This window comes from Besnoitia besnoiti, chromosome II, assembly GCF_002563875.1.
Source record: "Besnoitia besnoiti strain Bb-Ger1 chromosome II, whole genome shotgun sequence".
Lineage (NCBI taxonomy): Eukaryota > Apicomplexa > Conoidasida > Eucoccidiorida > Sarcocystidae > Besnoitia > Besnoitia besnoiti.
This window is the reverse complement of record NC_042357.1, coordinates 2,669,295-2,681,855: the sequence shown is the minus strand read 5'-3', so window position 1 is coordinate 2,681,855 and position 12,561 is coordinate 2,669,295. Positions and strand designations below refer to the sequence as shown.

The following is a 12,561-nucleotide window of genomic DNA, read 5'->3' as shown; positions in this document are numbered from 1 at the left end:
TGCGTGTGTGTCGTCGCCTCCATTTCAGAGCAAAGGGTCCGTTTGTTCATCCAGTGGAACACTGGCTTATTTGCGTCATGACTGTTTATGACGGGATCACCACTGCCAGCAGTTGTGAATTGCTCGTCCTCTTGCCGCCGGCTACATGCTGCTTAGAGACACGGTACAGGTTCGCGTGCACGTGCCTAGTGGCTCCTTCATAATCCACTCTACCCATGTTTCGTAACGGAGGGTGCAAAAAGGTCCTTGACCGCGACACAGGAAAAAATACAGTGGCTATTCTCTTTTGGTCTTCATCTGTGCCGCCGCGTGCGTGCCTGCTCAGTCAAACGCGCCGGTGGAACGCCGCAGTTCGTCCGCATATGCTTCGGTGTGGCGCAAAACAAGGCTGTGAAGCGGAATCACATCCAACGCGCAGTGTGGTTTGTCGTTCGGATATCTGGGTACAAAGGCTCACTTTAGACGCTTCTCTAATCCCGCACGCTAGTGTAACGCTAGATAGGGCAGCAGGATGTGGCACTCAAGGCGCGACAACGGTGGTTGCTATGGAGCTGAGGGAACAAGCCACTTGACAGTCGGTCACAGATGCCACGTAAAACACAGGGAAGCAGCCACGAAGAAAATGGAGCGCCGGGGGAGGCTGGCGTCTGTCGCCCTAATACGGCTGTACGCAATCATGTACTGCTCGCCACAGTCTGTGGCACCAAGAAGGTGAGTTTCCCCGTGTTGCTCCCCCAAACAGGGCGGGGTCACCACATCAGGAAAACTGCTGCCGTTGCTACGTCAAAATTCCCAGGTCACGGTAAAGGGCCGTTTAGGTCTGGCTTTCGGGGGGAGGCGAATTCATTTTCTGTTGTCCTCGGACATGCTTTCGTTGTCTTGGTGCCTGCGAGTGAGAGGTGGTAAACAACTTCAGAGTCCATACCATCGAAGAGAGCACCGCGGTTCACGACAGGGTTGGAGACCGTTATCAGTTCAGCAGGCGAACATGGCGTTGGCAGAGTTCTCCAATCGAATGGCGCGTGTCTTACTCTCTTCTGTGCGCAGCTGGTGTAGTGGCCCCGAGCACGGGCGCGGCCTCAAAATGTGCATGCTAGGCAGCTGTGTGACTAGAAGTTTCGCCGCACCGTTGGAGAACTACGGAACCAGCAGAATATCCCCGCCATACGTGCACAAGGCGGCAGGCTCCGCCTCGAGGATTCTATCGGCTTCCCAACTCGCCGCCAAGACGGCTTCTGTAAACGGGGGTGATCGCCTCGTGAATCCATTCGTCCACCCACTGCGCGGTGGCTCACAGAGATCGTTGCCTGGCACCCGCTCGTCTGGAGAACATGACTCCCAAGCTGCATCCTGCGGGAAGAAAACTGTCGGACGCATTTCACCTAATACGGCACCCCATTTGCTTGGACCCGTTTCTATGCATGAAGGTTTTGGGGAAGCCCTGGTGGCACGTCAAAGAGGTACGCAATCTCTTTCAGGATTGGCGCCAATCGGGAGGCCTCGATTACGCATCTGTCGAGGCTGCGCACGCAGGAACCAAGAAGCTGCCGATATCCACGAGTCGTATGTGTTTTGCACCAAGACGCAAGCGGAGATACGTGGTATCCTGTCTACGCTAATAGCAAAAACGTATGAGCGTGCGAGGGCTACAGGACAGGCGCTTCGCCTAACATCAAGTGAAGAAATACAATCACTTCGTCAGGAAATACGCGCGCAGGAAGCGCAGTTAGTGTGGCTCGACATGCGATTGGAGCATTTACTTTTCAAAAAGGCGACCTTAGCCGACAGTGCGGCATCCTGGGAACGTGAGTTGAGGCGCGATGCGGAGAAAGAGGAACAGTCGATCAGAAGGGCCGTCAGTCGTCTCCGAGCGCGGAGACAAGGTCTCATGGCAATGCTGGAGGTCAACAGATTCGGAGCCGTTGTCCCACCTGAAGCGCCGGGCGCTGCTCGGGCAGGACTCCACCCGGCACAAGAGATTCCCGCCCCGGAGGGCGGTTGGCCTGCCTGCCGACGTCCGGGGGGACCTAGGACGTGAAGCTCGCGCTTGGTAACCTCAGCAGAAGACTCGCAGCGTTGTTTAGGAGGGCCTCCAGGCTCTAGCAGGTTGAGCAGGTGCCTGCCCACTTCAATGAAAAGGTGGTCCCACTACGGCCGTGGCGGTGTGCGGCGACATGTTATTCGTGCACAGTCGAGCTAAACAGAAAAGGTTTGCCGCCGAGGAAGTCGCTCATCATTGCTCGAAGCTCTTGTGCACACACTCCGAAACGTGTTTGACGAAACCTAGCCCCCATATGCATTTGAAGACGCCGCAGTAGGGAAGGAGGCCTGTACTGCAGAGGAAGCGATGCCAAGCCTCCAATCGCTGTGTTTCATTTAGTGCTCTCCTTGGCTATACTGTCGGACGCGCATCGAAATGCGCAGTACCACACGTTTTCTGCCGTCGGTTGCGGCGTTGTTGCTAGAAGATCGTATTACGCGCCTGCACCTCGCTCCGCCTCTCCCTGCTCCCCGTGCGTACGATGAACAGTGCGCAGTTCATCTATGCAGCAGAGCATCTTGCATCAAACGAAGGCTGCGCATCAGTTCTTTCCGTCGCGTCCGACCGACGGCCCTGCGAGGCGGCCTCGAGGCCATATCGCCTTCTCAGCCTCATCCGACTGTTCTGCACCATTTCGTGTTCCGCTTTTGGACGATATTCCGAGCTGTCGTTTGCCAGTGGGTGAAGAGACGGTGTGCAGTCGCGATCAGACCTGCAGCTTTGGTTCTGGTGAGGGTTCAGGATGGGTAAGCTTCCGGAAGGGGTGGCTTTCCCTGTGGCTTTCACAATAGTGCATTGGACTTCGCTGCGCCCGCAGCAGCCACGCTTGCGTGGCGCAGTTGTTTTTTCCCGTCTCAACAGATACCGCGAGGCGGGAGACGGGGCTTTGCCGCTGGCTCCACCTGCCGCGTGGCCATCGACTCAATACGTGTTTACATGAGTGGAGCGGCAACGGTTACTTGGTCTTTCGCAAGGAGCATGCGGCGCGAGATGCGACTCGTACTATTTCGTGGACTGTGCTTTTTCTACCCCGATGCGGTTTCCCCCTGAGGCTCCCCGAAGCGCCGGCTCGTAGGCATTCCCGAAGGACCTGCCGATGAGACACGGGGTTGGAAACCCTCGGAACTGCACACGCAAGCGCACGGTCCTCACAGACGGGATGAACGCGAGCTGTGCGCTGGTGGTGGAGGGAAAGCGATCAGGAAGGAAAGACTCGCGAGTCTGACCAGTGGCCTAGAGGCCGTAACAGTCGTGCATCCGACAGAGGGTGGGTGGGGGGGGAGCGCGTGGAAGGTAAGCGAACCAGGCCTGAATGCACTGGTGTGTGGGTTCACATTCTGCGGACGCTAGTAGACCCGATACCGTACGTCAGGGAAATGCTACCGGGGAAAGGTTTACAAAGTAGGCATACTCGCGAACGTTCACGTCTGCTCTCATGCGGAATTGTGACGCAAGGCGTACGACGGCGCACGTGCCCGCCGCCGTCTCTGTGGAACCGAAGGAGGCGCCGGGGCCTTTTTGGGGCGCCTTCGCCTGAAAGGCGAAGCAGCACGCCCGCAGGCTTTTCCGGGCGAGCAAATCGACTCACTCGGGCATTCTGCTACGGAAACCATACAGCAGGCGGAGCGAGTCCTCTGACTGGCGCTCCACTGCATGGGCATATTCATAGAACTCCACGTGGCTTCAACTGTGCGCCATTTCCACGAATTCACAGCGACACTCGTGGTTTGTTGAAAACGCGTTCGTCCGGTCATTACGGATGCGAACGAGGCAACCACTCGGCCTCTCCTCCGCCTCCTTGGTCCTCCCGATACGGAGTCCACGCGTCTGATGAAAGCCTTGGACCCCTTCCATCTTGCGGGCGTTCCCCCCACACCCTGAAGTGAGGCGCGTCTCTCTCACCTTCTTGTCTTGGCCGGGCTGGGGCCGCACGCTGAGGATGCCGACCCTTTTTCGTTCTTTCCTGCTCTGTGGGAGAGCAGAGGCCCTCGGTGAGCCGCCGGCTCCGGCAGAGAAGCTCTCGCCGGCTGCGCCTGCGGCCGCTCTCCGCAGCGCCCCCCCTCACCCTCAGCTGAGGATGTGGAGAGCCTGGCCCTTGATAAGCTGCGAGAGGTCTGCCAAGAAGGACCGTGAGTTGTGAATCGTCGTGCCGCCGAGGAGAACCGTGCAGCCTGTCAGCTTCGAGAGGTCTCGCATGTCCCGCGCTTCCTCGAAGGTCGCTCCTCCTACCATGAAGACGACAACCTGAGAGTTGAACCGAAACGCAGCGAAACACAGAGACTCTTTGCGAAGACCTGCGAACGAGCCGAGCGGCACAGAGCTCGCGCAGAGACAGCAAACTGCACCGCGACGCAGCAGAGCCCAGCCCCTAGCAGGCGCACCCGAGCGAAGCGCCCTCGAGACCGGCAGACAGAGAGAGGAGAGCGACAGCCGGCGCACACTCCGCCGAAGATGTGGCGAGGACGAGGCACCCATGCGACGAGACAAGACGCAGAAACCCCTCAGAACAGGCGTCCAGGCCGGCGGGGAGCAAACTTTTCGCAGCAGGATCCGACATTCCTGCCTGGAAACGGCTTCCAGGACCACCACGTGGTTTGCAACAGACTGCGTCGTGCCGATGCGGCGAAACGCGAGCAAAGCCCCGCGCTCAGACGAATATAAGACACCAGCGAATGCTGGAGGCAAAGAAAAGGCGCGGAAACGCGCGGCAGCGACGCGAGAAAGCCCAGAAGACGCGAGGGGGCAGGAGACGAATCGCAAAGAGAGCGCGTGACAGAGGTCAAGAACGAGCACGAAGTCATGGCGTAAAATAGTTCTTGGAGCATTTCGTGGGTTTGCTTGAAATTCCGTACCGTCTGTGGTTTTTCACGTGAAGGCTGCAAAAGATGCGGCGCAGCTGCTGCTCCGTATTCCACCGGCGGAGACACGGGGTAGTGTTCGTTCGACAGCCGCCCTGAAGAAAGACGACAGAGACCGCAAAAGCGTCAAAATTTTCCCTGGATTTCTTCAACACCACACCCGCACCCTCTTCGGACGCGTGCGAATGCGATTGACCACAGAGAAGCGAGCGATGAAATAGCAGAACGAAGCAGGCCCATTCGGCAACAGTTTTCGAACGCGCCCCTTCTCTCAGAATAAATATTCAGACGCCTCTGGAGGTATAAAGACGGGTGGCGCAAGCGCCTCTGTTCCCCTACCTATTTGTCGAAGTACACAGGCACGCCCGGCACGGATAGGGGTGCACAGATATATACAAAGATACATATATACGTATATATATGTATGTTTTATGTATTTATGTATGTATATACTGGTGCAGAAGGACGCATCACAGTACAGACCAGAAAATTTGTGGTGACGCTTCCGTCTATCTGACTATCCACAGCTAATCTGCAACTACGTGCATTCATATATCTATAGACGGAGATCCGCAGCCGCATGGATGCCGCAAACGGGCTCGCGCCTGCAACGCAGCTTGATCAACGAATCACCACGCCCCTCCAAGCCCCCCCGCGCTGCAAAGCAGCTGCCGGCTATTTGCTGCAGACTGCTTCATATCGATGGACACGCAAGACTTGCAAATCGGCCGCTTGCGTCCAGACCGAAAGGAGATCCGTTTTCAGTGCCAGATAATTTTTAAAAAAAGTAGATTGGAAATCCTGGAATTCAATTTACCCGACGTCCCCCCTGGATCACTGCAGCCTACCTTTGATGAGGCTCTCCACAGTGGAAGACAGCAGCGACCTGTGCTGCGTGTAGACGTTCGAGGTGCCCTGCGGAGGAAACGGACGCGCGCGGAGAGCGGCGGAAAGAGACACACACGCGGGCGCGAGTCACCGCCGCGCGTCTACAGGCGAGAGAAGACGTGGGCACCCTCGCAGGCGCTGCTGGAGGGAAGACAGTCAATGCAGGTCAACTCGCAGAGAGCGCACGCTTTGGAGTGACAGGGATACGCTGAGGGCCTGTGTGCATCCCCCTCTCATGCATATTTACGCACATAAATCCACGCACATATACACAAACATACACACTTACGCACATACGTATATATATACATATATATTCATATGCATGGGTCGAGAGGATGACACTCGTGTAGATACATACACTTGTAAGCTGTGGCGCGGCCTCGCCAGGCCAAAGTGCGCCGGATGCCGCGCACGCAGAACGAGCCGCAGCCGAGAGAGGGGCAGCTGGAGTCCCGAGCGTGCGCCCGAAACGCAAAAATGCATGAACCGAAAAAAACCTGAAATCCACTGACGTCTAGCATGAGCAGAGAGAGAGTAAAAGATGGCGGAAAAAACGAGGATACGCTGCGGCGTGCGCCTGCCTCCGCCGGCGCGGCAGTTTCTCCGCCTTCTGAGTCTCTGCGCTGGTGTGCCAGGGCGGGACGCACAGGCCCGCTTGTGCGAGCTGAAAAAGGAATTAGGGTTTATGGTTTTCGCTCGCGTCTGCGCCTTACTTTCAAGCCGCGCTGCAAAGTGTTCCTGGCAACGGCCAAGAAGTTCCGATTCGAGAAGAGGTCGGCGCTGCGGACGTGTCTGCCGGCGTACTGCGTCATGGCGCTGACGAGAAGAATTTCCTCCTCGTCAATTCCAGCGCGTCTGAGCCCGTCAGTCAGCTCTTGGATGCGAGGATCGCCCTCGTATCTGGTTCACCGCGAACACCGCACGCACACAGAGACGCCGAATGAGAGAAAACTCAAAAGGCCCAACACAGCCTTCCCCCAGTGCCCTTGCGCCCAACTTGCGCGTTTGCTGTGCTTTCGTTTCTCAATGCCTGTTCACCGAGATCGAGGCCAGCACCGTCCTCGAGACCCTGCCGAGGCCCGGGCGATGCGGGAAGCGAGCGCCGGTCTTCGTGCGCCCGAGCTTTTTCCAGTGCTCACACATGAGCTGTACGCAGGGGCTGGCGGCAAAGCCAAACGGGGGAGATGCGCCGCGGCAAGTGCACACACGTCGCCGCACTCGATCAGCTGAGGCATCCCGGGCGCCTTCCGCGCAAGCAGGCGCGCCTGCACCCGCCTGACTTGCCCAGAAGTCAGGGAACGACGCGTCAAAAAGTTGTCGCTTCGCTCTGTGGCCCTGGAGTCTCGCGCGTGTTTTCTGTTTACCTGAGTGAGACGAGGAGAACGAGTCGCAGCTTGTCCATGTTGCTGATGCGGTCGTTCTGGACGAACTCGGCGACTTGAGAGAAGTGCTCGCTGCGCGCCTCCTTGCAGGCGATCTCTTGCTCCAGCGAAGACACGTCCAGCAGCTTCCGGTCGTTGACGATCTTGGAGAGCGCGTGGATGACGGTCACGTGCTTCGAGACGTTGCCTGGCTCAGGCGCAGACAGTGAGCCGCAGTGGGATGCGTGTACGCGCGGAGTTTGGATACCTGGTCCACTCGCGTGCTGCGCGAGAGGGACGCGAAGAGAAAACTTCTCTGGAGCGAGAAGACAGCGAGCCAAAGATAACGCGCGGCAAACCCGGCAACGAGCAAAAAGCACGCGATCTGTAAAGGCGAATCGAGAGAAGTAGATTCAGCGACACAGCGTCAGCGAAAGAACGCGAACAAAGGCAGAGCGTCAGCGACAGAACGCGAGCAGAGACAGAAGTGAGGAGAGCTGGCGTTTGCCTTTAAAGAAACACAGTGCCACGCAGAAAACACCGTCCGAATTACTCTAGTAAAGCAAAAGGAGTTCACAACCTTTATAGGCTTCCCTTCTTCACGCAATGGCACTCTGTCGAGCTTGCGCGTATTGCAGAGAACGAGCTGCGAAGCGCGGACAGAAGGGGGGAGGCGACAGGCAAACGGGCACACCTCAGGGACGAAGGACCCAAGTCGCGAGAGTGCGACTGCAGCTTGATTTGCCGCGAGAGTGCGACTGCAGCTTGATTTGCCTCCACACACCTGCGAGCTTCCGGATCTCAGGGTACGCATCGACAAAGCGCTGCATGTCTTCCACAGACTCCAGCTGCCCCGAAGACTCGGTCTGAAGAAACATAAGGCAGAAGTAACACGTAACTATAAATATATACATACACATGTATTTATAAACACAGATGTCTAGTAAGACACAGCGAAAGACCGTGACAGAGGGGCTTGTAGACTGCGAACCCAGACAGAGGGCGGTCGTGTGGTGCCCCAGAGAGAGAGCCAGACCACGACACTGTGGCGCCTGTCGGCGCGACTGACACTTCAAGCTGAACAGATTCTGAGACTCCCGTTCCAAGTCTCAGAATCGGTCTCACAAAACTCTTGCGCGCATTGACGAGGGCACGAGCAGGTAATTCCTTTGCGTACCTGCGGAAAGTCGACTCACAGGTGAGCTGTCACTCGCAATTGGGACAGGAGGCCTGTTTCCTCTCTCTCTCGCCTCGTGCCTTGTCTGTTTTGCTTCCAGTCGCCCGCATCTGTCGGCTTACCTTGGACTGATACTCGCGGACGTACTTCTGCACGTTCAAGCCCAGGTCTCCAAAGTTCGAATCGAGATTCTGAAACGAGAAAAAGACGCACACAGGTGCGCCCTCCCTTCTGACTCAGCCTGTCGTGATCCACCATTTTACCCAGAAACGCGCAGCTCTCTGCACGCGAACCGGCGCCGCGAGTCGCGAAGCATCAGTGGGCGAGGTGAGAAGAACAGAGAAGTGACTGAGGTCGCCGTAAACGACCATGGGGTGATACATTTGCAGCAGGCGCTCGAGGCAGAGGCGTGGGTTCGAAAGGCAGGCGAGTGTAGAAGAAACGCCAACAAAACGGCCGGCTTCAAATCCACTCAACGCCAGCTGAGCCCTGAGGTCTGCGCTGCCGTGTACGTACACCGCCAACCGCCATAGGCTGAAGGAGGCGCGCACATTTCATTTTCTGACTCATCGTGAAAAAACTGTGCCTATCACTGGAAGACGCGCTGGAGTGTGGAGAGGGCGCGTTGAAGGCAGTCGAACATGACACAGATCTCTTTCCCCGCGCGCGACCATCCGTACTCTATCCAGGTAGGTTAGAGATAGACGAAAGAAATCTTGCGCAAGCGCTGCGAATATGAAGCGTGGAGGGCACATTTTTGCGAGTTTAGCAAACCGAGATCCCTACAGAGGGTGACGCGAAACAAAAGCGAAAAAGAACGTTCTGCAGCAGCAGCACATCCGACGAGAGCCTCGTAATTATATAAAAGAACCCAGGCCGCAAGGCAGAGCGTTTCACGGCGTAATCACGAGACGCGTCCAAGACTTACTTCCCTAAAGAATTTGTCCTGCGCTGGATTCATGACAATATCAAGGAGATCTTCGTTTGTGCCTGGGATGCGCCGCATATCCACGCGGTTGTTTTGGATTCCAATCAGCTCGTGAAGCATTGCCTGAGGCACAGAGGACCCCAGGAGGCGAACAAACAATGTTGACTTCTGACCTCTTGGATGAAAAGACAGTATTAAAGCTGCATGCGCCGGCCTCTCCGGTTGGTTTCATACGGTCGCCTTGTCCAGATAAAGCTCGAGAGGCACTGAAGCATCTCCGAGATGGAACAGCTTAACTCAGCCGCGCGCCCAAACGGGAGAAGAGTCAGAAATCATAGTCGTGCATCACAGAAAAAGACGCAGAAATCTCAAATGGGATGCAGCAAGCGCTCGGGGGTGTACGTACTCGGTAAGTCCACTGATTCAGCAGCGGTGTCACCGGGTCCTCGCGCCGATCTACAATCAAAAGAACCAGTTTGCTTCCGCCGTTTGCCGAGCTTCCTCCCGATGCGTCCGCCGAACCTGGACAGAAAACCAAAAAACAGCTCAAACATACATTCGATCGTATGTGAGTCGCGGTGCAGTGTACATACACACTGCAAAGCGGGAGCGAGGACCGCAGGAAAACTGCGCCTCACTCAGTCTTCACACCGTTGAGGCACTTCTAAATTATTGCTCAAGAGGGTTCTCTCAGAAAGCAGGTTATAAATGAAAACGGACGCATACCCAACTCCCGAAGAACGATCCGAACTGAACGACTCCACTTTCTTTTCTCGTTCTCTTTACCTGCCTTTCCGGAGCCCTGCGGCCGCTTGTCAAGGAGATCTGCGTTCTCCGCCATCCGCATCTGAAGTGCTGCGGCGAGGCGCTTGCTGACGACGCTGTTGGACTGGAAGCGGACGAGAGGGAAGGTGCGGAGAAGGGCAACGCAGGAAAAAAGGCCGTCTGTCATGCGCTGGAAAAGCGATTCCTCGTAGGGCGTCCACAGAGAAAGGTCCTGGACATGCAGCGGCGCCACCGCCAAAATGTTCAGCGTGAACACGTCGCGGTCGAGTGCGTACAGGTCGACGTAGAACTCCTCCACCTGCGCATGCAGAGAAACGAAAAAAACTTACTCGGTATGGGCACCAATGAGTGTAATTTCATCCGCCCCATTCATCAGCTCCCGGTAAGAAGCACTGGGAAACAAGATAAGCTGGAGAGCAACGCGACGAGAGAGAAAGCCGCGCGGCGCGCGGCACGAGCTCGCCGCCTGCGCTCCCCTCCCCCTCCCCCCTGCGGAAAGAGACTGAGTGTCGACAGGCAGAAAAAGAGAAGGAATTCAACATCGGGAGAGAGGACGACATAACGCCGGATACGGCGACGAGGCCGCGCCGGCACACGCGGGCGGTTTCGCCGACGCCGCGACCAGCCACCCCTGCAGCCCCGATCTCTTTGACTGGGCAAGTCAGCGGAGAGACGCGCGCAGACAGCGGATGAGAGTGAGGCGCGCGGGGCGTCTCTCGGCGCACCTGCACGATTTTGTCGGCTTCATCCTGTTTCGCGAGACGCCGGAGGAGCTGCGGCTGCTGCTGCACCGAGGAGGTGAAGAACAAGTAAATGTCTTTGAAGCGCGCGACGGGGTCGGGGTGTCGAGAGGGGTCTTCCGTCAGAGGCACGCCGCCCGCGCTCTGGCTGTTTTGTCGGCGGCTCTGCTGGTGCAGGAGCTGCAGCAGCAGAAGGAGATTCTCGTTCGTCGGGCGAAGGAAACAGACGCCGCTGAGGTGCTCAAAGCGGCCGCGCGGGAGCGCGTCGAGTCTGTCCACGAGGAAGACCTGAAGAGCAGTGCAGCCAGGGGTGCGGTGGCAAGTCAAGCAGAACGGACTCGCGGAGGTCGCTGCCCTGCTCACGTGGCGCGCACAAAGGCGCCTCGCCGAGGCAGCGCTAGACCCCTGCGGATAGCCACGCCAAGCTCGGTGCTCTTCTATGCATATATATATATATATATATATACATATACGTGATATATGTATGTATTGGTACTAGGAAGTTAGCACAGCGGTCTGCGTACAAGAAAGCAGGCAGCAGGAACATAAATCAAGCGCTCTGAAGTCGCTCCGCAGGGATTTTTTAAAAACAGCTCGAGGCGCAAAAAGCGGAGGACAGCAGAAAGCGACGCCAGGCGTCTCCCTGCTGCGAACGCCTTCCCGAGGGCGCGGAGGCCTCACGCGGTCGCGGTCGACTCCATTCGCTTTGCCTGGCCCCTCGTGCGTCGCTGCGGAGTACCGGCTAAAAAAAACCGATACGGAGGCAGGCAGCCACCAAGAGGCGGAGGGACGCGAAGGCAGGAAAGAAGGCCGCTTTGGTCGCTCCCTTTCTCTTCTTCGGTCTTTCTACGGAGGCGATTGAGGCCGTGGAACGCCGCCAAGACGCACCTCTTTCTGTAGAATGTCTGACTGAGAGACAGCTGTGGAGACGATGCCTGTTGTCTCTTGATCCAGCAAGAGGACCTTCGCGCCGGGAACGCGCTCGAGAATCGCTCGAATGTGCTGACCAACGAGAACGACCAGATCTGTGCAGGGCCGCGCCATGGCGCCGAAGGATAGAGACAAGAGGAAAGAAAGAAGAGACAGAAGAAAGGAGAGAGGAAGAAGAGATGGAAAGAAGAAGAGGAGGGAGGGGAGAGGAGCGAGAGGGACGAACGCGAGCCGCGGCGGCAGCAGCGAAGAGCCAGAGTCAAGGCTGGTCAGGAAGGCAGGGAGAGCTGCGAGGTAACTCCGGAGGGAGCCAGCGTGAGATGACGGAGCAGGGAAGACACACAGCGAAATGGACACAGAGCAAGGTGGACGAAAAAGGCGGTCGCAATAATTCTCACAAGAACGGAATGAAACAGACAAGAAGCAAACGGCAAACGGCGGATAACGTTTCACACCGGGCTACGGAAGGGGGGGGGGGGGCGGGAGGGCATGTGAGCGCCGGAACAACTCAGCATTAGCAGGTTGAGCAACGAAGCATTCACGGGTCCGCGAGAGCTGAAAGATTCTGAAGACGATGAGGATTCGAAGGCATCCGACGGCCGCGCCAACAGCTCGTTGGACGCAGCCAGTGCATCGGGAGTTGCGAAGTCGGTCAAACGACTGGAAACAAGTAGAGAATGGGCATGAGGGAGATGGAGAAAGAAGCAAGACATTTCACGAACGCCAAGGGCGTCCGCCGCCTTCACTCCATTTCCTGCGTTCGCGTGTGAAATGCGAACGCAGCGTTAGGAGAGGGATATGAAGACACACGCGCCAAAAAACTGTCTTTCTGTCCGCTCGTTTGCCGCA

At 57.1% G+C, this 12,561-nt stretch overlaps 1 protein-coding gene across 1 annotated transcript; it reads right to left on the bottom strand.

The window, feature by feature from the left end:
* Positions 1 to 4,108: 4,108 nt before the first annotated feature.
* BESB_037290 (Sec1 family protein) lies at positions 4,109 to 11,826 on the bottom strand (the record flags this gene model as incomplete). The annotated part of the gene is made up of 12 exons (XM_029362315.1): positions 4,109 to 4,285; positions 4,894 to 4,994; positions 5,748 to 5,814; positions 6,504 to 6,690; positions 7,155 to 7,359; positions 7,936 to 8,017; positions 8,451 to 8,519; positions 9,257 to 9,379; positions 9,663 to 9,778; positions 10,043 to 10,340; positions 10,768 to 11,070; positions 11,671 to 11,826. The coding sequence occupies 12 exons, from the start codon at positions 11,824 to 11,826 to the stop codon at positions 4,109 to 4,111; spliced, it is 1,884 nt and encodes a 627-aa protein (XP_029221280.1).
* Positions 11,827 to 12,561: the final 735 nt, after the last annotated feature.